This window comes from Anser anser, assembly GCF_964211835.1.
Source record: "Anser anser genome assembly, chromosome: 12".
NCBI lineage: Eukaryota > Metazoa > Chordata > Aves > Anseriformes > Anatidae > Anser > Anser anser.
In genome coordinates this window covers 3,362,417-3,388,884 of record NC_139733.1, presented here as the reverse complement: position 1 = coordinate 3,388,884, position 26,468 = coordinate 3,362,417, and the positions used below count along the sequence as shown (strand labels likewise).

Genomic DNA, 26,468 nt, shown 5'->3' with positions numbered 1-26,468 from the left:
CTGTACAGGGAGGCGCCCCTGTCTTCGTGCTCCCTGAACACCCAGCAGCCCCATCCTGCAGCCCACCACCCCAAATCTGCAGAGCCTCAGCTCTGAAGTGCCCTTATCTGGAACTGCACGCCGATGGATGCCAAATTTGAGTGTCTAGTAGGAACACCCTCTCCGGGTAAAGACAAAAAGTGCTGCAAGAGGGACCCATGAGCACCCTGCGGGTACGGGTCATGCCATTCAGGCAGCAGTGTCACAGTCGAGCTCAGCATAAGACCAGCTGCAGGTGCTCCTCTCCATCTACCTGCTGCTGCTGTAACCCAGTCTCAGTGCTGTGGTACCTGCACAACCACTTGCAGCGCACGGGGGACCCAAATCAGGAAACTGACCTAATCCGAAAGCAAAAGAAACCTGCTAACAAAAACATAAAAAGGGAAATTTGCCTCCGTTCCAGAGCACAGATCACTGCATCCGCCCCACCAGCACAGCCAACACCAGGCGCTGCCATGCTTGCAGGGAAAAGATATGCAGCAGAAGGGACTACAGCTGCCAAACTTTTGTTTTGTGAAACCTTGAATTTAATCAAATGTAGAAAATTCAAAACAAACTAAAGTTTGTTGGATGGTCTGGGACAGCCCTCATTCTTGGCCAAGGCACAGACAAGCATCAAAAAAAAAAAAAGAAACAGCACAGTTCAAGTCCCAGCTCTCAGCTGAGACTACAGAAACTTAAGGGAAACCACTACTTCTGATTTATTTTTTTTTTTAATACTCTAACCAGGACAGCCACCCAAAGGTCTGAAATATTCTACCAAATATTTATTGATGTTCTATTAGATAGTATGAAGTGCATTTCACAGGAAAAAGCACGAGAAGAAAATTAGGCATCTCTATGAGGAAATCATCACTTCACTTCTGGAATAACAATCTTTCTGATTTTTAACAAGGCAAATGAAGCAGCAGTGGCAAAGAAAATGAAGTTAAAAACACGAAGCCTTACAGGTTACTATTTCCAGTACAGCAGGTAAAACTGGAATGTTTAACTGTTCAGGTTTGTTTTCACAAAAATACAGATATGCAAGAAAGGTAGCTTTTCCAAAACACAGTAGCAGGTGTCCACACTGCTCCAGACATCAGATTAAATTACAGGTGGCTGTATTCTTAATGTAATCCAATCATAATTCATCAAAATATAAGTATTTTAGTTTGCTTGGGGGCTGCTGACCCCACCACAGCTTTGTCCTACTTTAGACCAGAGACATCAACTCCATCCTCTCCTTACATTTCAAGCGTGGCAGGTGTTAAGAGTCTGTCCAAGTAATAACCACCATTAAATCCATAAGAGATGTTCACAGAAGTCTAAGTATTTTCTATCAGTATGTGCAAAACTGATCAGTTCCCCAACAACTTGTAGCTGTCCTTTTTTTATTCTACATTTACATATGTACAACCAGAATCAACTCCGGCTTAACAAGGTCTATCTGGGAAAACCGAACCAAACCAAACCAGCACACACTTCCCTTATTTTACACACTAACTCCTTTGATTTAACAGTGGTAGATGGCTGGGTGTAACGTCAAATGCCATTAGGGTCCTTCCCTTTCAACAGGAATCGATATGACCTCTGAATATTTGTCAGGAGGAGGATGCAGATGTGTACCTAAGGCCTTATGGGTATTACTACCAAACATCACTATCTACCGTGGAAAGATCTGGTGTCAAGCAAGTGCTGAACTATGGGCACAGAGGATTCAATCCCCGTCTACCACTGGCTTGTTATGTGACTTTAACCTGGCCATTTCTTTCCTCTGCCCTTATGCTCCATCACACAAAAAGAGCATAGCAATCCAGAAGCACAATAGGTAAAATGCTTTGAAAGTAAAATCCAATAACGAGCTTTTATGTCAATAAGGTATTCAGCATTTTTTCCCAACAGGAAAGGGCATGATTTCTTCTCCCCTTTTTAATATACACTGTTCAAATGTTAAACCAGTCCTGCGTCCAATTAACTGTTACATAGGTAAGTGACTTAACCAAAGCCAAACTTCCCTCCGTGATCAGATAGTGTACACTCCATTTGAGCAGTATATTCAAATAAGAAGCACAAATATTTCAGCCTGGGCACGTATCACCTCACTATCAGAATAAGCCCCACTTTATCTTAATGAGAAATGAGGCAGCTCAAGGTTTCACTTGAAAGCTGCCTGAGAGAAACATTCAGGTCTATCCAGGAGCCCTCTGCAGTGGGTTCGTGTCATGTAACGAAGTCAGTACACAGTCCTGGAAGGCAAAAACAGAACCAAGAGCCGCTGCCACCCTACAGAGAACCGAACAGTCATGTACAGCTCACTGCTTTCTCTCCTGGCATTCTGCAGTCACCTCAAATAACTTTTCCTGTTAACTAGAGATTTGGTTAACACTTTCCCTTTGTCTTCCCCTCCCTAAAAAAAAATAATTAAAATGTAAAATTATTTGGCATACTCTCCTGAAGTGTTTAACATTTGCGGTACCTTTGTATTGGCTTGCCTGTCACAGGTACACCTGGACACTCAGACAGTCACACAACACCCTTACCATGCACCTGCTTCTGTTACTAGGTGCATTTGATGCTCTCAAGAGCACAACTTCAAGACACCACGTGAAAAGGAAAAGAGTGTAAGGGAAACAAAAAACAAACAAACAGAAAGGCAGGCTATATTGTGATGAAGCCCAAATAATATCAGAGAGAACAACAAAACACTAGTTTTATTGCTGCTCTTCTTTCATTTGTAAGCTTTGCCACCCACCCCCGCTCCATGAAAGCACAAAGAAGGCCTTGTCATTAGCTGTGGTGTACTGACACCTGCTCTTAGGATTTAAGGACAGCCACAGTCTACTTGCACACTTCTACATTATTACATAAATAAATAATTCATAATATAATCGTGCCCCTGCTTTCAGAAGATTTAAATGCAAGTCTACCACCACCACCACAACATACACATCTAATCTGAAAGTAGCTTTGGACAGCAGCCAGTTTCATATCTAACCCTACAGTTAGCCATAAATCTAACTGACATCTCAAAAGCAACTCAGAAGTACTGAACGAAGCAGATAACGCCTCTTCGAAGCTAGCCTTCCCAGCCACATTCTGCTACAAATCACCAGGATGCCAATAGCTGAATCCTCACACCAAGAGCCGATCCTGCGCACCTTCCCCGTCAGCGTGGAAATGGCTGGGGCAGGCAGGCAGCCCTAGCATTTGTACAATTAGCGCCAGCACAGACAAAGGCTCACGGGATGCCTTCCGAGCTGAACACAACCTGCAGAAACAACTCTTTGTTGCTTCATCTCCTAGCGGGGAGAAAATGACGATCAAAACCATAGGCATACAGTGTGATGTAGTATTTCACTGGAAGCCACCATCCGATCCATCTGAACTGGGAAATGTATTTTTAACCTATAACATTTAATAAGATTTGATATTAATTTCATTTTACAAAGGTAAGGGTGGGACCAAAATAGCCAGTAAGTATACCTGGGAAGACACCACTTTTCTAGATATCTCAAATGAAAACTGTGGAAGAAACACAGCACAAATTACCCTGATGGGTAATAGGAGATATAAGCCAGCATGTGAATAGATAAAAGGACAAATACGCTCTCCGAGGACCCCAACTAAAGAGAGTTTTGTGCAAAGCCTCCGTGCAAGGAGAGGACAGCTCCCCAGTTTTATCACGATGATCTGAACTGCAAATACCACATGTACAAAGGTATCTTCGCAAAGCGGGGTACAGCAATGAGGATGCCATGGGCACTTACCAAAGAGATAAAGCTGGGGAGTTACGGCTAGGAAGTTCTGCCCCAATCAGGCAGGGGGGAGAACCTGGCCAGAAAGCTGTGCAAGACCTGACAACCACAGCCAAAAAGCCTATACTCTCAACAAGCTATGTTCTAAAGTTCCCAAGCCCAGAGCTTATTTACCTAAGGTATGCACAGAGCCACGATACGGGATGCTTCATAATATTAAACAAATTAAAGTATATCCAAATTTACAACAGCCAGCAGGACAGGAAACTTTGACAGCACTCGGCATAACATGGCCTTGTGCTATCCAGGTCTCTAGATGCAGTGGGAGAACAGAACAAGAATTTAAGAGACTGGAATTCTTTTTTAAAGGCTGCATAAAGTCATGATAAGAAGGGACAGAAAGCACCCCTTTTCCAGTCAGACACCCCACCAGCAATTCCCCTGCCTTCCCCAAGAGCAACCTCGTGTAACCCAAGGTGAAAGCCTTTCCAACTGCAGCTTGCTCTGCGGCAAGCCTCATGTGCAAGGCACCTCTAAACATGCCTGGGAAAAGCAAGAAGTTGCATAAACAGCAAAGAAGATAAACTCCTCCTCTGAGAACATGCCTCATGCATTTGCTAAAGGTTTACAAGATCTAATGAAGACCAGATTCCTCCGCAGCATCACAAGAGAGCTAGAGGAGCAATGTTTTTTCCCTGTGTAGGATGACTAGCAGAGTCCTCAAACTGTTCCCAGAATTGTTTGCCTCCCAGGTTTTGACTTAATTACAACAGGACATCCACACACAAAGCAAATCCTCCAGAATATTAAAAGCAAAAAGGGATGAATCATTGCTGATCCTGACATTTTCTTTTTTTTTTTTTGTCCCAAATCTCTCTTACAAGCCTCTGAAATGCTGTAGCCCTAAAAGAACAAAACCAAGTTGTCTTCAAGCCTTTTCCCACCTGAAAGACTACACACACAACGCCCATGCAGGCACAGCCCAGGGAGTGAAGTGCCACCTGTGGCTGGGACAACCCAGCTTCCACGTGCGGGTCAGGCGCTGGCTTGCTCGATGAGGCTGGACCCGTCCATTCACCTCTCGCCCAGAGCCACATCTCCCCATCCCACCTACCAAACGGGTTTGCTGATTCCTCCCTCCCTTCAGCACTACCCCATCCCTCTCTCCTCCTTTCCGAGGCTGTTTCTAGTACCCTGGACTCCCGGGTGGCACGGCCACTTCCGAGCGGTGGTCATGCCAAGACGCCTGGGCACCCTGACACTCGGACAGTCGGAACTGAGCTGCTTTCAAGTGGCTTTGGCTACAGCGGTCCCTCAGTTCTGCCTGCATTTGGTTAACAAGTTTATAGCTATTTAATGCAAACTAATTAACCTCCTCTGCTTATACCGGTTTAACATAATAAAAGCAAAATAAAACCCCATTTAGAAGACCAAAAGACACACAGGATGCAGGAAGTGAGGGCGTTCACAAGTTCAGCTGAATTTGTACAAATCCATCTGTATTTACTTCCCCTTTGAAATACTCTATTGCAATGTTACATCCATTTCCATCTGACATGAGCTAAACCAAAGACCAAGAGGACATAGGTTGCACCGGTCAAATGAATTCACATGCATTTACATCTCAGGCTATATCAGATCTTCTGCAAACAAGGCGAGGCCTAAGTCAACTCAAAAGCAGCATACAGTTTGCCTGCACAGAAGCAGTCACCAAAATAACCAAGAGCTTAGGCAGACAAACATGTTCCCATGGGAGTCAGTGCACAGTAGATTGGCAGGACATCAGCTACCCTCACAAGGAGAGGTAACTGTGTGTCTACATCTTTTGACACGGCAGTGCCACTCCGTGCAAGGACTCTTCCTACAGTGGTGCCCTTTTGATCTTCTAGACCTGAAGATCTTGCATAAGGAAAATGCAGGCATCAGTTGACCCGGTAAAACATAGCACCTCTTCTGACAAAGCTTACTTCATTGCAAGGATTAGATGTAATCTGGGGTTTCTTTAAAAAAAAATTCAAACAGAACTGCACTGAAGCATAGCTATGTGAACCAAAGCCCACTGTATTATTCTCGTGGTGGCCCGCGTTAAGTCATTAGGGGAGAAATCTCACACTGGTGTCAGACCAGCACAGGAGCAGGTACGTGACAACCACCTGCCTCGTGCTGTGCCCTCAGAAGATGCAATCCAGGATGCCCACCAACGCCCGATGCTCACCCCATGCCCTTCCCGCTCCGAGGCGGTGGCAGCACACGGCGCGGGCACACAGTGGGTCCTGCACGCCCTGCTCTCTCCGGGGGGAGGGGGGGCACACTTGGCCACCCGAAGCAGGCAGGGAGCTCCCCTATTGCTGCAGCCCCAGGACTGACCCACCACCAGCTCCTGGGGTGAGAAGGGACAGAAAACATACCCTGCGAGGGTAGCGAAGCCTTTTCTTTCCGAGTCGGCCTTCTGACCTCGATGGCGAAGGCCAGGCTCTGGGCACCCCATCATTTTGGGAAGCCAGGGCTCCTGCCCTCACCGTCCCCATGCCCCCCAGCTCCCGAGCCCGCTGCTCCCCGACCCCACAGCCGGTGCCCACTTCGCTCCCGCAGCACCCCCGGGTCCCCCTCCCGGTGTCCCCCGGTGCCCCCCCGCCCCGGAGCTCCCCGGGGAGCCTCCCCTGTGCCCGGAGCCCCGTCCCCCGTCGCCCACCTCCTTGAGCTGCTCCATCTCGGCGCGGATGGTCTCGTACTCGAGCTCCAGCTCCTCGTACTGCTGCTTCAGCTGCTGCTTCTCCTCCAGCACGGCCAGCCCGTACTCGGCCGCCTGGATCTTCTCGCGGGTGGTCTCGCCCAGCTCCTGGCAGAGCCGCTTCACCTCGCTGCGCAGCCACTCGGGCTCTGACTCCATCACCAGCCGCCCGTACTCCTCCTCCTCCTCCGCGCCCAGCGACATGTCGGCTCCCCGCGACATGTCGGCAGCCGCCGGCGGCGAACGACTCCCCGCTCCTAGCAGCCGCGGCCCGGCATGGCCCCCCCGCCGCCAGCAGAGCCCCCCCGGGCGGCCATCCAGGGGCGAGCCGCCCCCTGCCCCCTGCCCGGCTCCGCACCGCACCGCCCCGCTCCGCTCCGCTCCGCTCCGCTCCGCACCGCGCCGCCGGCCCGGCCCCGAGCACCCAGCGCAGTGAAATCATTCAAAAGGCACGGCCGGGCCGGCGCCCCGCGGCACGCTGGGGCTTGGAGTCCCCGCCCGCCGCCCGCCCCGCGGGGAGAGCCGTCCGCAGGACTACAGCCCCCACAGTGCACCGCGCGGGGCGGTGGCCGCCCCTCGCACCCGCGGCGCCCGGAGGGAGCAGAGCAGCCCCTGGCGGGCGCGGGGAGGCAGAGCCCGGGGAGCTCCGGGGACCCCCGAAATGGCAGCTCCCGTGCGGGTGTGCCGCTAACCATGCGTCTGGGCGAGCACTCGGGCCCCCACTGGAGCTGGAGGCAGCCCCAGGAGGCTGGTGATGGCGGGCACCTTGCATGCAGGCAAGGGGAAAATCAGGAGCCTAACCACATCGCAGCCCCCCGGCTGCGCTGAGTGAAGGTAAAGCACTGTCCAGGGCTTGCAGTTAGTGTTAGGTTAGTGGTTAATGCTTGCCTCACGGTCGCAGTAATGTGTGTGCTGCGAAGGACTAAATGTAATCTCCAACAGCCTAACTCATCAGGCACAGCTTCACAAGGGACACCTAATTCAGCCCAAGTAGGATTGTGGCAGAAAACTGACCACCAAGCGTAAGTTCATGGCGTCTAGCCCCTTGCCAGCAAGTACTTCCAGGGCAGCTGGAAGTCAGCAGGCTTCAGAAAGAGCTGAAAATAAAAAGACAACTACTTCTTAAAGAAGAGCTAATAGTAGACAACATCACACATAGTGCTGTCAGCCCCAATGACTGACGTTCACACCAAAGAACTATCACTATCTCATTTTTTACAGTGTTTCACATCTCCAAGCAGTTGCTCCATCAAGTTCGCCATCTGCCCCGTGTTCCCCAGCATCACCGCCCGGAGGAAAGCACACCCATGGGCCCAGATGCTCATGTAGCACAGAACTGCCTGAGACAAGCAGGGAGGAGAACTATTGCAACAAGCTCAGCTGGCATAAATAGCCGTGAGTCAGTAATACGTGGGGCACTTCACCACGCCGCTTGAAAAGGGAGCTGCCAAGCAGGTAGGAAAAAGCCATCAGCTGTTGCTACAGGTTGCACCACTGTGCAGGTACAGCGGCAATGGCACGGGAGGTAGGCACAGAAGCTGGGATACTCATGGACACTCATTTCTCCACCACAGGTAGAATTAATTCCTACAGCGCACTGATGGCAGAACAGAGCCAAACACCTCCCTTGGTTGGGCCGCTGTAAGTCGTAAGCAGCTCCGCAGAGGCAGTGTGAACAGGCCCCGGCTTCACGCCCAGGCAGGGGAGGTGACGGCTTCACCCTGCCCGCAGCACCAGAGCGGCCTGGCTCCCTGCTGCTTCACCTTCCTTTAGCACACCCAACACAGTCTGGAGTTTCTTCCAGTGTCAAAAAAAGAATTAGTAACAAACTGGCAAGAGAATGCCAAACACAACACAAACAATTACATGCTTGAGCACTCCACGAGGTCTAGGACAAAAAGCACCACCTCTGCTCATAGCTGCAGGGTTTTTTCAAGGTATTTTCAACTTCTGCCTGTGCTCATCATGCTCTGTCCTGGTACATATAAACCCTTATTTCTTTAATAAACTGCTTAATGGCTGAATTTTACTTCTTAGCCATGTACCTGCCTTGGTCAGTTTTTCATCAGGGCCTGGAGATCCACATGCCTCACGTTCAGGGATGTATCTCTGCCATGAGCACGGATGCAACACTGAAACAGTTGCCTGGGATCTAAGAAGTAGGAATTTGATGTCCTCACCCCATGGCAGGTATATGAAATTCCTTTAGCTTTTTCCCTTCAAAATTCCTCAGGAAAGATTTTTTTGTTAACGACGAGCATCTAGTTTGCCTACACCAGAAAATACTCACATACCCTCTGTGTAACCGATACCTCCACAGTGGCACAGCGTAAAACCTCCAGGCTGCCCCGTTTTGTGGGAAGCTGACGGCAAGCTCTGCCCCTGTGTTACCTCCTAAGAGAACTCCTGGCCCAGGCAGCGCCGACAGGCCCACCAGCAGCTCGGCTTTGCGCTGGCCCACTGATGGACTGAGGGAGGGGATGGCAGGCTGGCAGCCGCACGCCACCTGCCTCCAGACCTGCCGTGATTCCACCAGAAACCTGAGAGTTCAGATTTTTTTTTTTTTTCAAGGAATGTGCTGCATTGGTAAATTCTAGTATTACACCCCAAAGGGATCTGTTAAAATCCAGGTAGTTACTTCATAACGAATTTTGTGGATTTGGATTTGGACACAGAGAGATGCCTCTGACAGGTGTCCTCAGTGGGAGAAGATGCATCTGATGATGAAAAAAAGGAAAGAGAGAGGCCGAGAGGTGGGGTGTCACTGAGGTTCACTTAACGTCAGTAACATTTCCTCAAAGTTACTTTTAATTCCTCAGTTTTGGTGTCCCCAGGATTTAATGTGCTTAGCCTACAGGCTTAGCATACATACAGCTCTCCCTTTCCAGATGACATGGATATGAAAACGAAAGGTTTAGTACCATTTCCATAAAACTAAATCCTCTTGTAGAGGCTTCTTCACTCTCTTGCACTGGATTTATGCTGCTGTAACACCCTGATGTCACTGCGTGACTTAGAACATTTATTTTTTTTGGGGGGGTGGTTGTTAAGCATTCTGATTCTTTTATAAACCCAAGTGAGGAAAATAAAAGCGTTGTCTCTTGGATTCTCCTCCACATCATGTTTTTAAGTATTAGGATTTCTTCTCAAATCTGTGGCATTTCATGTTTTTCTTTTGTCTTCCCCTAATCAGTAGCATTGCTAATCCCATGCACTCACAACTAATTAATCCATAAATATTTATAATAATACGTACTGGGTTGTTTTCTTCTGCCTCATACTTTCTGAGCCTTCATTGTGCTCAGGTTTTACTCTGTAAATCTGGACTCAAACAAATTAGCTAACCTTTTGTGCTGCTCCTTTCCAGAAGCTGAAATTTGCTTGTAACAACTTACCCTCAGGATGTGGGGCTTCGGTTCCCATCCTGAAAACTGCTGGGTTTATAATTAAATTGTGAGACCTGACAAGTTTTTGAGATTCAGATGAGCGAATCAATTCACAATAGCTCAAGTGACCTCACTTCATATTTATTTCCTACGGCATTCTTAAAACCAAGATTTGTTACTAGGTTTCATACTGTGCTATTTTGCTAAACTGCCCTGCCCAGGATGCAAAGGAAAATGTCCAGCAGTAAATATAGCTATTTCAAAAGCATTTCTGGACAGTTTAGGAAACCGGACTGGCTTGTCATAGCTAAGGTTCTCGCAATCATTCAAGGCAATGATGCGGTCTAACAAAAGCTTGTAATAACTGGACGAGCACAGCCTGGCCTGTGCCCATAGCCTCCTCCTGGGCACCGCCAGAGGTCACTGCCCATTGCAGGCTCTGTCTCCAAACTCTGTTAATGCCAAGGCTTAACTGTCACCCCGTCCATCCAAGGTGTCATGGCCAAGTGTAGCTGTGGTGCTATTATCCCTACACAACAGATGAGAAGATAGACTGTTGGTTTTTTCTTCTGCTGAGGTTTTAAAGCTAACAACTGAGCACAAGATGGTAGAATCATACACAAACTATCTTCACTACTAAAAGCAAGCTGGAGAGTGCTTCTTCTTGAGGGAGCTAACCAACATACCCTGTCCTGGTACAAAAATCAGTGCGGGTGCAAAGCCCTGCAATGCTAGTTATTTAACCTGAGTCTGAACCCAAAAGCATGTACGCACTTTAATTCAATGCTGTAAAATGTTTGCGTAACTGGCAGACATGGTGAGCTTCAAACAAGCTGTTGTGGTTTAGCCTGGCTGGCAGCTAAACACCACACAGCCGTTCGCTCACCCTCCCCCCTCCCTCTCTGGGATGGGGAAGAGAAACGGGAAAGTGAAGCCGGTGAGTTGAGATAAAGACAGTTTATTAAGACAGGAAAATAATAATAACAACAATAATAATAATAGTGATAATGATAATAGTATTAATAATAATAATGTGTAAGAAACAAGTGATGCACAATGCAATTGCTCACCACCCGCTGACCGATGCCCAGCCTATCCCCAAGCAGCCGGCCCCCCCACCCCGGCTAACCACCCCTAAAAATTTGTTTAGCATGACGCCAGATGGTATGGAATACCCCTTTGGCCAGTTTGGGTCAGCTGTCCTGGGTCTGTCCCCTCCCAGCTCCTGCTGCACCCCCAGCCTGCTCGCTGGCAGGACAGAGCGAGAAGCCGAAAAGTCCTTGGCCTGGTGTAAACACTGCTCTGCAACAATTAAAACATCAGCATGTTATCAGCGCTCTTCTCATCCTAATCCAAAACATAGCACCCTTCCAGCTACTATGAGGAAAAATTAACTCTGTCCTAACTGGAACCAGGACACAAGCTGATTTTTCTGATAAACCCTGCTGAATGATTGTGGAAAGCCAACCTAACCTGCACCTAAAAGTGGGACAACCGCAGACATGAGAATCCTTTAAAAAACAAAAAACAACAAAAAAAAACACTTTCTTTTACATCTTGTGTTGGATTAGTTCAAATGTACGAAAATAAGGTGGTACAGCACATCATTGTTCATCCTCCTTTTATATACCGCATTTGTGTATTGCTCAGCTTTAGCAAATAGCAGAACAAAAATCTCTGAACTGGGTCTGAAACAGCCTTAACTAAGTCTCTGGTGAGCAGCGCTCTGAGCAATGTGCGTTCTAGCAGACATACATGTCCACAAGTCCTTTCCAGGCCAAGAATTGCTGTGCTGTGCCCAGATGTGTGCACAGGGGCCACCACGAATTCAAGGCTAGGACTAATCACACAGAGAAAAAAATGAAATGGCTTCAGGGGAAAGAACATTTTGGGACAGGCTTCATGTTTGGGTGAGATACAGTAATGTACCTTTCTTACACAAAAGACATTTCAAAATAAGAACGTGAAAGGCTCAGGTAGCTTGAATATATTTATTCTAGTGACTGAAAAATCCGGATATTCACTGATAGCCGATAAGTAGGGGAGAAGTAGGTGAAAACTTTCTGGCAGAAAGCTGCCAGAGGTGACGTCTGCATGCAAGAAACAAGCAGAGGAATTACAGACATTGCTTGTCACGAAACTGAATTCTTAAGATGTCTAAGCGTCAGGAGAAAAATGTGACTTAACCTTCAACATCTGATGCAATGCCTTGGCTGGATTTGGGGAGCACAGGACACACAGAGTGTGCTCCTTGACCTGAGCAGTTAGATATCCACGCTGATCAATGCTTGGCCCATTGCCAGGAGTTGCAAAGGAGATATGACTGGAGGGTCCAAACAGCAGGGTGTCTGGCACGCCATCTGCTAGGCATAGCAGGGAGCAGATGCTCAAGATACTTCCTTACTCTGCCAGGGTGGAACAAGCTGGAGAGGAAGGGAAGATTTTCTTTTTCCCCAGACATTTCCCTGTTTCCTTCTCCTGCCCTTTACCGCAAGCCTGACGCCTCCTTCAGCCACCTACAGCTTCTCTAGACCACATGGTGCCTTTCAGCAGTTTTCTTCTTTTGTCCCATTCACTTGACTTCCAATGCACAAAGATGCACTTAGGTAAGCCAGAGCCAAAGACTTGAAAAGACCACAGCTCTTTGGTTTGGGCCTTTGGATTTGCTCGGAGGTGCTGGGAAGCATGCTGCCACGGGGGCTGGCAGGGAGCACGTGGACCGGACGCTCTGCGGAGCGTGTGAACCGGCTGCTGTGCCACTGCCGCAGCCAGAGGTGACGAGGCAGCAGCCCAAAAATGCTTCACCACTCCTGTAGGTCTGTGGGAAGGCTCTGGTCATCCCAAGTAGCCACACTACCTCTTCTCAACGGGACTGCAGGAAGGGACCACGTTTATACTTCACGCCTCTGCCCGTGTGAAGGAAAATGTTCCCTTTTAAACCATCTCTGCAAGCCTGACTGACAGGCAGTAAATGAGGCGCCATTACACAGTCTCTTTTGGTGAGGGAAACACAACCGTATTTGGATCTAAACCAAACCTGTCTCATTTTAGATAAATCATTTAGGCACGTGTGTAAACTGACACAAAACGAGTCCACACAGCGGGGAGTACCAAGATAACAAAAAAGATCACTGAGATCCTACTTCTTTTATTTTTAATCCATCTTCCTATTGTAACTTGAAAGGGTCTCAGGTACCAAGGGCCCCTTGCAGAGGAGAAATATTGTTAGGCAGTTACACAGAAATGTAGCATGGGCTTGGCAGGTACAGATTTTCTTTTTCTCTGTACAAGTAAGAAGTATTTCTACTTATTTCCACCAGTGTGAGAAAAGACATTTGTATGTTTTACCTTGTGTGAGACAGGCATAGCCAGAGCCTGCTTTTGGCTGCTCTGTTAGAAGCAGCAGGAATATCACTGAAGTCAGTTGAGTTACTCCAAATCTAGTTGACATGGATAAAATCCGTGGGTCAGAGTTTTGGCCCCAGAGAGAATGCTGTGATAACACCAATGGGACACAGAAGCTTTGGTGCTGCTAAAGAGTGCCTGTGCAACTCCCTACAATGTGCTGGAGCCCCAGCATGCCACCAGAACCTCCTGCTACATTTTTCCTGAAGAGCTAATCTAGAAAAAGCAGCTAGGAAGTATTTCTGCAATCAGATGAATTCCTCACCGCTAGAATATCTTCCTGGCAATGCCAGGTTTCCTAACATAAAGCAAGCCTCAGATTACTGTACCAGAGCCTAGGAGTTGCATCAGATCTGCTGTCAATTTAAGACAAGGCTTATGCTAAAGTCACTTTCGGAAGTTACTCTCCCTCTACTTCTAAGCAAGCACACTTCTGTGGCACCTTAGGTCTCAGCCAGAATTTGGTCTATTTCAAATGATTTGGTATCATTCAATAGATGACATAAATTTAAAACAGAGTACTTTCCCCTGACTACTGGTACTAGACTGTAAACTACATCTCCTTGATTCACATGCCCATTGCACTGCTAGGCAGATAAACAAGGTGTGAAATGGCTGCTGTTCCTTCTCTACTCACTTTGTTTTATTCTAAGTATGCTGTTCCTCATATCCAAATTTCTAGATTAGATTAAGGAAAAAAAAATCTGCAGAGTTAATTCCATTAATTATAAAGCTAATCAACTAAATAATTCACAGAAGGTCTGAGCCCATTGTTATTTTCTTCTGAGTATGTTATATAAACATTAATTACAAGAGCATCGGGTTTAAACAAAGAAAAATCAGAAGCAAACTCCTCTTGGAAAAAGGAAACAGCTTCTCAGTAGAAATGTTCAGAGAGATCACAGTGTGCGTGGGAAGAGCTATCACAGGCAGCTCACTGACAGCAGCATCATAAAGGAAATGGGGTGTGATCCAGCAATAAATTAATCAGTGCTTTTAGCACTGAGCTAATGAGTTATGGAACAGGCAGGTACTTTTTTTTTTTAATGTTGTTTCCACTTATGTATTTTGGGTATTCACAGACTTCCCTGACATCTGCTATAATTTTTGCATTAATTACTAATAATTGGAAATCCCATCAAGCTATTTTAAATATAATTGACGTGCTTTATCTAAGCAAAATGCATCATTATGGTCAATTTCTGCACCTGGTAATTGAGGTAGGGTTCAATTTTAGCATGTGGAAGTATTACTACGTGGATTTAAGATTGTAACAATAGGTCCCTATTTTATACATCTGGTTAGAGATAAATAGATTTGTACCTTAGTCTTTGCTCTTTGATGTCTATCCCCCTGTGCTCTAGCCTTCAAATAAAGCTGCCTTTCCACAACTGATTAAAAACACCTGCCATCAAAAGGAGAAAAAAAATTAAAAGAAAACAAAACTGAAGAGAAGGCAATCCCAGACAACTGAAAAAAATCGGACCTATAAAAAAGGGGAAACTCTAAAGTGTTGATATGGGCAGTGGTTTTACTGGATATTATAAAATCCACAATTAAAATGTAGTAAAATCCTCACGGCTCAGTTCAGAACCCCCATGGGTGGGTTCAGGAAAACAAGGAAACAGTACCAAGTTGTTAAATGTAACCACTTAAACTAGGCCTTAATGGGGTACTTACTTTCTGTAGCTATCACAGTTTTATATATCTGAATTATTTTCCAAAGTGACTTTTGTGTATCTGCAGAGCAGACACAGGGGTGTGTTCCTGCAGAGTGTTCACACGCAGGATTCATAGCAGGAGGCTGGTTATCATTTTATTCACATCAGCTATAGATGCATACAGCTGTTCTGTTTTCACTGGTTGACACCAAGAGTCAGGTCTCTTTGCCTTTAAAAAGCAAGCGTGAGCCTACATATACACTGATTTTTTAAAAAAATGAGGAGTACTACTTTAAAAAGCACATCCTTATGCCCAGCAGAGTCACATTCTTTGCCACTATAAACAAAACTGATTCCATAGAAAGATAAAAGCAGACATGCCACAGATTTCCATAAGCAGTCTTTCTGGGGCCAGACGTCTGCAGCTGTAGCATCAGCCCACGAGGCTGACCACTAGTACAATGCAGGGGAAATAGTGCACTTTGAAGGACAGTTTTCTGAGCAAGCCGTCTTGCAAAGATCGTAAGTGTGAGCGGGAAAGAAGAAAGGCAAAAAGAGAATTAAAACAGAAAAACAAGAAACAAATTGGAGCAGGGGATTTTAGTCTAACTACTCTGCTGCACCACTCTTTTTCTTTTTACCCCCTCCCTTTTGCATCTTTCCCTGGCTTGGTGCTGCCATTCCTTCATTCACATGAGACTTATCAGAGAACTCAGAAGGCACAGGTACTGTGCCACATTCCTCATTCGTATCCAGAGCAATGGTCTTCTGTAAGGGGATTAAAATGGAGTGTGCCTAGGTCAAAACGTAGACAGGAAGACAACTGGACTTTTGCTTTCTTCCTGTCAGGAAAGACTATAGGCTGGCCAAAGCATTAAGTCACATCTTTCATCATATCTGGAGAAAGACTTTAGTTGGATGGGAACAGCAGGAAGCCAGAGACAGCCTAACATGAAACGACATCCAAAGAACCAAAACCCTCTATTATCCTGTTATGAAGCAAACTCACAGTATTTTACAGGTAATGTCATTCAATATCTAGCACAAATTTTAAAAATGTAATAGTCCTACACTTGACTGCAATACCTTCTATTATTATAGGTGGTAATGAATGCAAATAATATGGTAATTATAGTCCATCATTACAATGAAAAGTTTCCTAGCAAAGTGCTACCATAAATGAAAACCCACGTCACATTTGATACCAAAAACATAAGCCTGATTCCATTTAAACATACCTACCACAGAAATATCCCACATATGTCCCAGATCTGTCAGTAATTACACTTGAAAAGGATGCGCCATATGTTAGTTAGCTCAGTGAAACTAGCCATATTGTGGTCTTTAAGTCGTCATGGCCATTAGCTTTTATCAGTATTCATCACCAGCATATTTTGCTCTTGCAGCTTCTGTTTCTTTCCAGTCTCCCCAAGCTCACCTTGCTTTCCCATCTTCCCCTGCTCAGCTCAGCACAAAGTGCAGGGGATCAGGTTGCAGTCACCTGGAAAGCATCTCTTTGTCCCCAAGGTGCATGGTTCCTGGCACAGTGCAGTGCCACTCACAGCATTTCCAAATCCATAAGCCCCATCTTTATTTGTTAGCACTGAATATTAAACTAGTACCTCTTTCAGATGTGCAAGTAATTTCACATTGCTTCATGTAGACATTCTTGTGGGCAGAAGAGTAATCCAAATGTTTTGCTTGGCCACCTGGTTATGTACTGTTACGTAAAATCTTTAAAATGGCAATATATTCTACAGTCTAATTCAATGTAAGGGAAATAAACATTTAGGAAACATAAATAAACCAACCAGAATTATCAAACTGGGCTTTGAACCTGTATTTAGGAACAAGGAGAAGTCAGAAATTAGGTCCAAGTTAAGACCAAGGAAAGTAGAGTTTTGACCTGAAGTATCTGTCTCAAACTCCAACAATGATTAAGAAAACTACAGGCCAATTTCTGCAAACAGTTATGCATTTGAATAACTTCAAAGATCTTATTCGTATGAGTAAAATTCCTTACCTAAGTGTCTGCAGGATCATGCTTCACGATGGGAGCCAGGAAGGCTGGAGAAGTGTTTTAAATCGCTCCTTAACTACTGTTAGTCCAGTAAGGAAGGGGATACTCTCCCCCTGTGCAACATAACCAGATAAAAGCACGTTAACTTGACTTCATTGTGGCATACAACTTACAGCTAAAGTAGCCTAAAGGAAATTGTATAACTTGGTGTACATTCTTTTATTACATAGCACAGACAAATGAAGTGTCATTGTTGGACTGACTTTTTATTGTTTGGGTGCTGACTCTGTGCTCTTCAGAGCACATCCTGTACATTCCGTTTTCTTATAAGGTACCTATTTGTAGGGGCTGTTCTTCCTGAAGAGCATGAACGAGTCCCTCCTACCACACAGGAAATTTGTTTTTGAGAGAGGCCAGTAAGTACATTTTGCCTACTGTGGAAAAGGTGAGTCAGACCCATGAAATATAAACTGCAGGTAAAAAAGCACTGAAAACAAATAATCTGCTGAAAGGTATGCTTTGCATTTGTGTAACAGTCTTCAGATAAGGTTCACAAAGCTAGATAATTATTATTTGAATATTTGGTATAGATTACTACTATCTATATAGCTTGATATCTACATGGTAGCCATGTAACAACCACGAAGTACATCATCTTTCACATAGAAGTAGATACGCATTTCTGGGAACAGCTCTGTATACCAGGTGCTTTGTGTTTTGAATTTCTACCCTAGCTCTGCATGTCTAGTAGTGCTAGAGTCAGTGGGAGCCACCAATCTAGAGTAAATCCAGCAAATACAGAGACATGCACCCATAATGTACCAGGTACGTAGCATACGCCTTGAAATTCTGCAGGTAGTCACAACTCACTCAGCTAGGAGGAGGTCCAAAAATCACAATTTCCTATTATAATTACTCCGATACTTTTCCTTGTTTCAGAGACAAGAATAAAAATGTATTTCATTGAATCCCTCACCTATTACATCCTCTATCCTCTGGAGCAGTTGGATGGCTGTCTGTCCCCTGGAGAAGAAAAAATACCTGTACAGAATGGAGAATGACACGCTCCCCATGGGAAAGGTTTTGCATCCACTGTGTGTTTGGTCTGGTGTAAACAAGCAAGGAGTAACTCAAGGTGGTGTCCACCAGTAACTCACTTGTTTGGACATTGCAGCCTGGTTATCTGAGGGGAAAGCTGGCCAAAGCCACAGCTCTGTCACGATTTGTGCCTCGTGACCAGAGACTCCTGGAGTCTGTACAGTAAGAAAGAAAGATTTCTAAAGGAGAAGGAGAAAGCAGACCTCACGCAGTACCTTTGAAAATCTCTCCCTAAAGGCATAACTCAAAAAGCCATTAATGGGGCAGAGAGTTTTCATTATTCGAAGCATGTTTATTGCATCTCTTTCCCCCGAGGAAGATAGCACCCGCTGTGAAATGGAAGGCAGTTAATGGATTGCAGCAGCAGGAACTAAATATATTTCCTTCTCTTCCATAAGTACCAAAGAAAGAAGAAAGTGGCCAGCACAGGCATTGCCCACAGAGGCTAACTGCTGCTCCAATTCCCCAGACAATACATCAGTTTTACAGCTTCTCACTGAGCTTTGCATGTAGCCAAATGCAGATGCTCTGCCCTGGGAGAAAGATTATTCATCTCTAGCTAATGCTGGCCAAAAGACTCACACGGAGCTGCCGTATACAGAGATGTCTGAACAGCCGTACGGGTCTGCACCCAGCCCCGGGGCAGGGCAGAACAGGGTGGAAGGGCACAGCTGCAGGGAGCGGGTCCAGCATCCTGCTGGAAGCAGGACTGTTCCCACCACAAGATCAGGTCTCCCCTAGTTCAGTCCAGCCACCCAATGCCTCTCGGGGGAATATCTCCCACTTTGCTGCTTTCCCCACTTCACGCAGCATTGCTAGCGTGCAATGGCCCCTCTACTCATTGCTCTACCGTGACTGCAGAGCATCTGCCCCGTTAAAGGCACCCTCAGACAGCATGTTTCATTTCTTCAACTTGCACCGTGCAGAGAGCTGCCAGCCTCCCCCCTGGCCTGGCCCCTGAGGTAAGGGAATCTTGCAGCCGCGCACAGCAGTCGAGCTCTGCCCATTAACCGAGGCACCCCAGGCTGGAGGCTCGCAACTAACCTCACTTCAGCACCTCCTGCCAGCCAATTCCACTGCCTATTGACCTAACAGAAAAGAGCAAACAGAGGAAAGAAAGCATTTTCCTGAGCCTGGCTTTTTCCTATTGCCCCCTCCTTCCCAAAGCATCAGAGACGCTCTGCAGAGCACTGAGCTTTCAGTGCCCCTTCGTTGGCTTTGCTTCTACCTGAACAAGGAAAAGACAGGGGCTCTTCCTGAAGTTTTCCTGCTCTCCTATTATCAAGTTGTTAGGTTTGTGGTTTTTTTTGTTTTTTTTTTTTTTAGATCATTCTTTCTCCTTTCCTTTCCTTTCCTTTCCTTTCCTTTCCTTTCCTTTCCTTTCCTTTCCTTTCCTTTCCTTTCCTTTCCTTTCCTTTCCTTTCCTTTCCTTTCCTTTCCTTTCCTTTCCTTTCCTTTCCTTTCCTTTCCTCTCCCCTTCCCTTTTCCTCTTTCCTCTTCTCCTCTCTTCTCTTGTTTTCCTTGATATCCTATTAGTATTAGTATTTTTCATATGTCTTCCTCAGGTCTGGGGAATAAAAGCTGTGGTAACTTATCTGGGGGTTGGCCAGCATGAATAACTCAGTCATTAATCCCACAGGCCCTTCCCAGGTGCAGCCTCGTATTAATGGTTGTTTGCCTTCTCTTTTGCTTTTGCACAGTCTTCCTTGAAAATGTCATGCAGACGGTGTAAATAGCATCAGGGTAGATAAAGCAAGGCAAATATAATTTCCATATCTTGTTCTCCACAACCTCTTTCCAGCAGAAGGAGCCATGATATCCCCTAAGTGAACTACTCACACAAGGGTGGATGTTATCCTGACACTACAGCAGAAGCAAAGCAAACAAGAAGTAAATACACAAGTGGAAATGCAGGAAAGAAAATGGAGACTGGATTCCTCACCACAGCCTTTGGGAAGTAAGGCAAAGCCAGGAGGATTACTACTTTTAGAAAATTCATATACATTTTCTAACGAACTAGTATATACAGGAACTCTAACTGGGTACCTTGAATTCTTGTGCTGACTTACAAGATAATGACCAACGTGCAAGGAGAGATGCTTGCACGTATTCCCTTTAGAAAAAGAGCTGAGACTGAATCATGAACATCTTCAGCCTTGAAACCGATGTTGCTCAGAAGGAAATACTGACGGGTGTGGTAGAAGGAGTCATTTCACAGACAATTTGATTAAAAATACAAACCCCACATCTTTTATATGCATTGTTAGAATAAAATAAAAACAGGAATTTAAACTGTATTTATTACACAGTCCTAACATTTCCCGTGTTGTTTTATTCTCCATGCAAATAAAACATTGGTAGGGTAAAGAGTCTGTCTGTTTCACTGCCTCTGTAAACAAGCAAAAATACATTGACAACTCCAAGCTCCCTAAAACATACATGGTAGCTGTAGACGCCTATGTCTTCATATCACCATTACAGATTTCTCTACACCAGTGATTCAGTTTGGACAGAACTGAAACTTCCCCATTTCCTCAGATATTGATAAAATAAACAGTGAAAGAAAGAAATTATTTTCCACAGCTTTTCCTTCTGGTTTTGCAGCAGGCTTTAGTTAAAATGTGATTTCCCAATGAGAACAGAAATAAGAAATAAGAAAGTCAAGTAAAAAACTGAGATTTGTGAGATACCCGTGGAGAAATCTTAATGAGACTTTGTAACTTGGCCTCTTCTTTCCCCAGCTTCAAGAGCCTCTACTCTGCTAAATTATTTACAGTCTATGTAAACTAAGAATGAGTGGAACCAGAGTATTTTGAGAAACAGATGCTGAGGTTGCCCTTTCCTCCCTCTCTACTCCTGGCAGATATATTATGTTCACAGTGAGGCTGTGATCCTGTGCAACTTTACTTCTGGGGTTGAATTTCTGTACTGTTCAGTTTTCTGCCATTCAATTGTGCTGCTTGCCTTCCCTTTCTCTTCTGTAAGCACCATCCTGTAAACTTTTAAAAGGCCCCACCCCACCCGGAGGTTAAACACGAGCAGCTGACCACAGCCTCCTTTACTGGAGCTTTGTCATCAAAGCTTTTAGTTCAATTCCTGCCATAATTCTTTCTCCTGCATGTTTACATTCCTTATATTCCCACTTCAAACGCCTCACCGCATGACCCATGCTTTGTGACCATACCTAGGCTATACAAATACCTTACAGAACATTTTTTGCAGGTTTTCTGTCACCCTGTCACTGGACCAGCAGGAGTGGTCGGGCAAGCAGGGCTTACACACCCCAGCATACTTCCCTGCTGGATCACCCCAGCCACGAAATACATTGAGATTTTAAAATAAAGCCTCAGTTCTTCAGTTGGGCAGTACAGGAGGAAATGTGAGGTGGACTGTCTCTTCACCTGATATTTCCCAATCTTGTCTTTGTCTTCTCCTTTCATTATGCTAATGTTACAGTCCAAAAAGACAGAGAAAAGAGGGAGAGAAGACCATTTTATTTATTTATTTATTTTGTGCAAATTGGGGCCCAGTAACTTGAGCAATAATTAGGAGATCTACAAAATGTGACAGCTGGTGGTGGGCTCTCATCTATTTCCCTTTGTAACTGAGTACCTTGCACGTGTTCCTAAAGCCCTTTTGTTGTTAACATTCTTTTTTACCAGAGTTTTTTGTATTACACCGTTATTCTAGCTAAACCCCACCCTTCCATTACCTTGCCCTTGTTATGATATCCATTTAGATACACAACGACCAACCACAGTTTCTGTCTCCCCGAGATTGGTCAGCCCCAGCTACCAGGAAAGGTGAAGCTTCAGCGTCATCCAAAGTTCGGTAACATGGGAAAACAAAAGTCAAAGAGGACAAATCCCGATGTTGTGCACTCAGACAGGGAAGCTGCAGTTGCCTCAGAAGACCAGTCATCGCTGAGGAAATGCAGGTGAAAAGATGGGGACTCAGCAAAGCAGCATGGAGGTGGGAGGACCTAAGCAGTGAGCAAGAGCTGCTATGGAACAGAGATGCCTCCACACCTACTCTGTTGAAAGCAAGTAGGCCTTGTGTCACAACAAATGGGTTTAATCATATGCTTAAGTGCCAAATGATTCCTCCAAATATTTAGCTCTTGAAAAAAATCCAAGAAAATATAGAAGCTTGTGGGTGCAGGGTACTTTACAGCAAAGTTGCTGCTGTTAATCCTTACCAGCTGTGATGAGGACAAGCTTTTTTTCCCAGTACACTGTGAGACTTCAAAGTGTGTTGCTAACATTTTTGCTTAATGCTCCTCTCTCAGACAACTGCATCTGCCCTGCTGATAACTAAAGAAATAGTAGCTTAGAAAAATAAGGCTGCCTTAGATTGATGATGTCAACTGACTGTGGGTAGGGCTCTTGATCCCATCATTTTTTCCATCCATGCCACTTAAAATTTACTGTTTCAATCACAGTTTTAGCAGTACATGGTGTTCTTGGTAAACAATCCAATGCAGCAATGTGCCACAAACAGAGTTTTGTTCCTAGAATAAATGCAGCATAAGATTATAAGGGACATATCAAGGGTTTAGACAACAACCAAGCTTTAAGACTGATTTCTTAAAGATAGAATGTCATACAAGAATTCTTGCCTTTCCATATATCATCAATGATTCAATACATATTCTCCTGGCTTCTTAAGAACACTATTAACTGTAATTTCTACAGAGTAATGAGATTTAATCATCCATTTCATAATTACACACACTCCCTAGCCCCAGGCCATTTCCAATTGAAGGTAAACATGATGGGACCTGAGACAAGAGCACAGGAAAAAGAGGGTGTGGAGAATGTTAACAAGGAGACAAAGGTAAAAGCAATTGCTTAAAGACCCAAGCTAATCTGGAAGGATTATCAAAACCAAAAAATAATTCAACTGTGGGAACGAAGAACATGCCAGGAGAGCACAGGGCAGTTATGGCTGAAGGAGCAACTGCGCAGGACCCAGAGGTGGTTGGGGCAGTGAAGCTAAAGCCTAGGAAAAAGCCAAAGGCCCATGTAGGTAGCAGTCAGTAGTGTTAGTCAGTCCCTTCGCATGCTCCTGCTCCGAGGACCTCCTTGCTGCTAATCCAGAAAACCGCTGCAAAGACACTGCGTGAGGCACAATTATGTGGTTCAGTGCTTTATGCACTTAATGTCCTTCATCCCTGAGCTCTCAGTCTCTCACTGTGGCTACAAGCACTGCAGCAGTGCTGCTCTTCCCTGTCGTGTCTGAGGAGGACTTCTCCCTGAGAACGAGTTTGCTGGCTCAGTAGATTGATATCTGTGGAAGGGAGCATTGGTAAAATAACGCAGTGCTTATACAGAACTTGATCTTTTGGAAAAAAAAAAAGCATGAAAAAAGAGGAAAGGAATAAAGAAATAATTAGGGAGAACATGTCAGAAACAGACAAAAAGGACAGACAGGCAAGGCAGAAACAGAAAAAAGTGTCTCTTAGGTTTCAGGCAATGACAGTCGCTGGAGAAGCTGAACAAAATATCATCTTCTGCTGGATTTTCATTGAGCGTTTTCACTCCCTGGCCTCACTGTTCACGCAGCACTAAGTCTCTGTGCAATTCCTGTGACATAACACAAAAAATTACACATTGCACTGCAGCATGCCATGGGCAAACATGTGCCTTAAATGCTGTGTTGGTCCCCTTACCGTGCCGCTCTGCTCAAAGGGGACCTGAGAGTGCTGGAAGCAGACAGGAAGGCATTCTGAGTGGGACTTCTGCAGGCTCTCCCGTCTGTGGGACGTTTCTGCCCGTGTTGCAATAGATGATTTGTACATCGCCCACACAGGGACCGGATAACACTTCCATCTAGTGGACAGTCTGACAGATCTATGCTATTGTGTGCCAAGGCTTGCTCCTCAGGCTGTCTTTGACTTCTTACTGTTTTAGAAAAACCTTAAAATGGTGATATCAAATTCTTCTACGTCAGTACGGTAGAGATGAGCTCATCTGGGTGAAAAGCTCTCAGGCGTCTAGCTGGGCGGGTATCCAAGTTGAAAACAGATCGATTTGATCAGATACGATGCCTTGGAATTTTCCATGCGTATTTCATCCAGGAATCCTAGGGTGAAGTTTACGTAGGCCTGATAGGTTTGAGTAGGTTTTTATCTTAAACTAGATAGTTTCCAAACCTAATTCCATTTCCACTGAAGCAAATTTGAAGCTTAGATCAACAAGTAGACCCAGGAAAATCAGCGATCTATAGGCTACGTAAAAATGAACTGAGAATCGTTTACACTTCTCTGTATACATAGCTTAATCTGTGGGGAAAGAAGAAAAAGGAGGGCAACAGAAAAACCAAACCAAACCTGTTGTATCACTTTGGAAATACCCAAAGGGGAGTTTAGGAGGAAAAAAAAAAAAAAAAGCTTCTCCCATCTCTTTTATATAATGACCATAGTAAATCCCAGAGAAAGCCTGTCAGCATCAACACACTTATTGCAGATTGCAAGAACAGGTTGGATGTTTTTCCCCATTTATCAAAGCAATAGTGTTAAATTTTATTTCTCAGAGCTAGGTACAACATATATTTTTGAAATCCCTTTCTGTTTCAAGCTTCTATACACAGATTGTCCAACTAAATTAAAAAAAAAAAAAAAACACACCAAACAAAAAGCCTACCACAACCATGACCACCAACAAAATGAAAAAAAAAAACACCCACAAAACTGAAAGCCAAATACCCAATCCCAGCCCCTGAGGGAAACCAAGTACCCAAATCCCAGCCCCTGAGGAGAACAAATGTCTCCACCCTCTGCTTTCCAAGCAGTCTTTCATCAGAGTCAGTCTGGCTGTTGACTCAAAGTGACCTCTATCATCTGCAAGAAAACCTCCTGAACAGCCAGCTGAATTAGCTGATGAATTAGCACAGATGCTCAGATTGCTCGGGTGAGTGAGAGGTCTTCAGACTTCAGCTTCACTCCATTTTCAGATACATCCGTAGTGCTCAAAATTAAAGTCAAAGGAGCTGCTACCCCCCTTCATTTTGAACACTGCCATTTTAAATGCTGATCTTTCCTTTACAGACCCCAGCAAGTGGGCAAACATGACGCCATAAACAGGAAAACATCCCAAGCAAGCGGAAGGGACCATGTCTGTGGGCCTGAGCTGGTGGCAGGTGACGCAGTGCATAGGGCTGACTCCTACGAGCTAAAATAAAGGTACCATTGTTTGAGACTGGTGAGCTGGTACCATCTAGGGATCAAAAGAAAAACAGGCAAAGCCAAGGCAAATAGTGATAGCAAAGGGTTAGTGTGTTCCATGGGGATTTCTGACCCTTATTTCTTTAGTATATATAAAGATTGGCCTGCAAGTTACTGCAGGCTTAAGCACAGTGTTTAGGAGCATCTTATTCTGCCTTTGAAACGTGCCAGGAAATTCCAAGAGGGCAACTCAGGATCATATTGTCCCTAGGCTGGCTGGAGTACCTCGCTGGGTGATTCGAGCATGCTTACCCCAGTATCGATACCAACAGGAGAAAAAGGAACTGCATATATTTAGCACATCTCTGAAAGAAAGATTCTTTCTCTCAAAATCTTAAGTTGATTATTACAATTTGAAAGTTATTTATAAAAGCAAAAATCAGGAACTAGACATTTTAAAGCATGGTCCTAACAGCTCCCGCATCCTCTCGCGGCACAGCAGCTCCCACGCCCTGCGTGTGCAGGATCGGAGCAGTCTGGTGCAGACAGCCCACACAAGCAAGGAGCATCAGCTCAGCAGCAATCCCCCAGAGGCTTCAGGAGGACTAGAAGATAATGAAATAGAGGCAGCAATAAAGCAAAGCATATTTCAGGTTTCTGCATAGGCCTAAAAAAAGGGGAAGATTTTAGGTATTGATTGCAACCATGACTTTTTGCCTACTCTGGAGGGAATGTGTAATTTGGCCGGCATGGACGAGCTTTCAAAATCCAGGCCAGAATTAACTATGCTTAAATGATTTGTAGGAATAAATGATACGAAGATAGCTCTCCCTCCTCTAAATACATTCGCTCTAAACAGTAAGTAGCTTGGAGAGACACAAATTATGCTTCTCTTTTATAATCTGTGGAGGCAAACAACACCTCCTACTCCAACAACCAGCCATGGAAGGGAGACTGATGACTCAGTTTTGCAGACCTGGAACAGGGTAGGTATTGCCAAAGAGCTGCTAGAGGAATTGCCTAAGAGAGAAAAGCTTAACAAGAGCGCCTGGAGGAGCTGGCATCGGGCAAAAAGCTTAACGCCTTCCTGGCAGAGACGCATGGGGGTGTTCACCCTCCTCCTATGAGAGCAGTGGTAGGGACAGTGACATCCTACCATGCTCTTAAAACTCTGGCCAGAGGCAGCTAAACCTTAATGTCCAAAATGAGGGAGGATTAAGATCTCC

At 45.2% G+C, this 26,468-nt stretch overlaps 2 protein-coding genes and 1 long non-coding RNA gene across 11 annotated transcripts in view; 1 reads left to right on the top strand and 2 right to left on the bottom strand.

Moving 5' to 3' along the window:
- The window catches only part of BICD2 (BICD cargo adaptor 2), an 88,309-nt gene extending 81,356 nt beyond the window's left edge, over positions 1–6,953 (bottom strand). For 5 of the 7 annotated variants that reach the window (XM_083795958.1, XM_083795959.1, XM_083795961.1 and 2 more), the window contains exon 1: positions 6,469–6,936. In XM_083795958.1, the coding sequence (XP_083652084.1) occupies positions 6,469–6,729 (261 nt within the window). In that variant the 5' untranslated portion in view covers positions 6,730–6,936. Of the gene's footprint in view, positions 1–6,468 lie in introns of all 7 variants that reach the window. The other 2 variants (XM_083795960.1, XM_083795964.1) reach the window with 2 other exon arrangements.
- Positions 6,954–11,057: 4,104 nt separating this feature from the next.
- Positions 11,058–26,468, bottom strand: part of LOC310880326 (uncharacterized protein) — a 32,773-nt gene continuing 17,362 nt past the window's right edge. The window contains exons 7-8 of one of the 3 annotated variants that reach the window (XR_014571623.1): positions 16,983–17,092; positions 11,058–15,469 (exon numbers count right to left, since the gene is read on the bottom strand). Coding sequence is in view for 2 of the 3 variants with exons in the window: in XM_083796001.1 (XP_083652127.1) it covers positions 24,073–24,161 (89 nt within the window). In the remaining variant the exon portion in view is untranslated. The other 2 variants (XM_083796001.1, XM_083796002.1) reach the window with 2 other exon arrangements.
- LOC310880335 lies at positions 15,667–21,184 on the top strand. Its single transcript, XR_014571629.1, has 3 exons — positions 15,667–15,980; positions 17,325–17,424; positions 19,879–21,184. It is a non-coding gene; the product is annotated as an uncharacterized lncRNA (long non-coding RNA).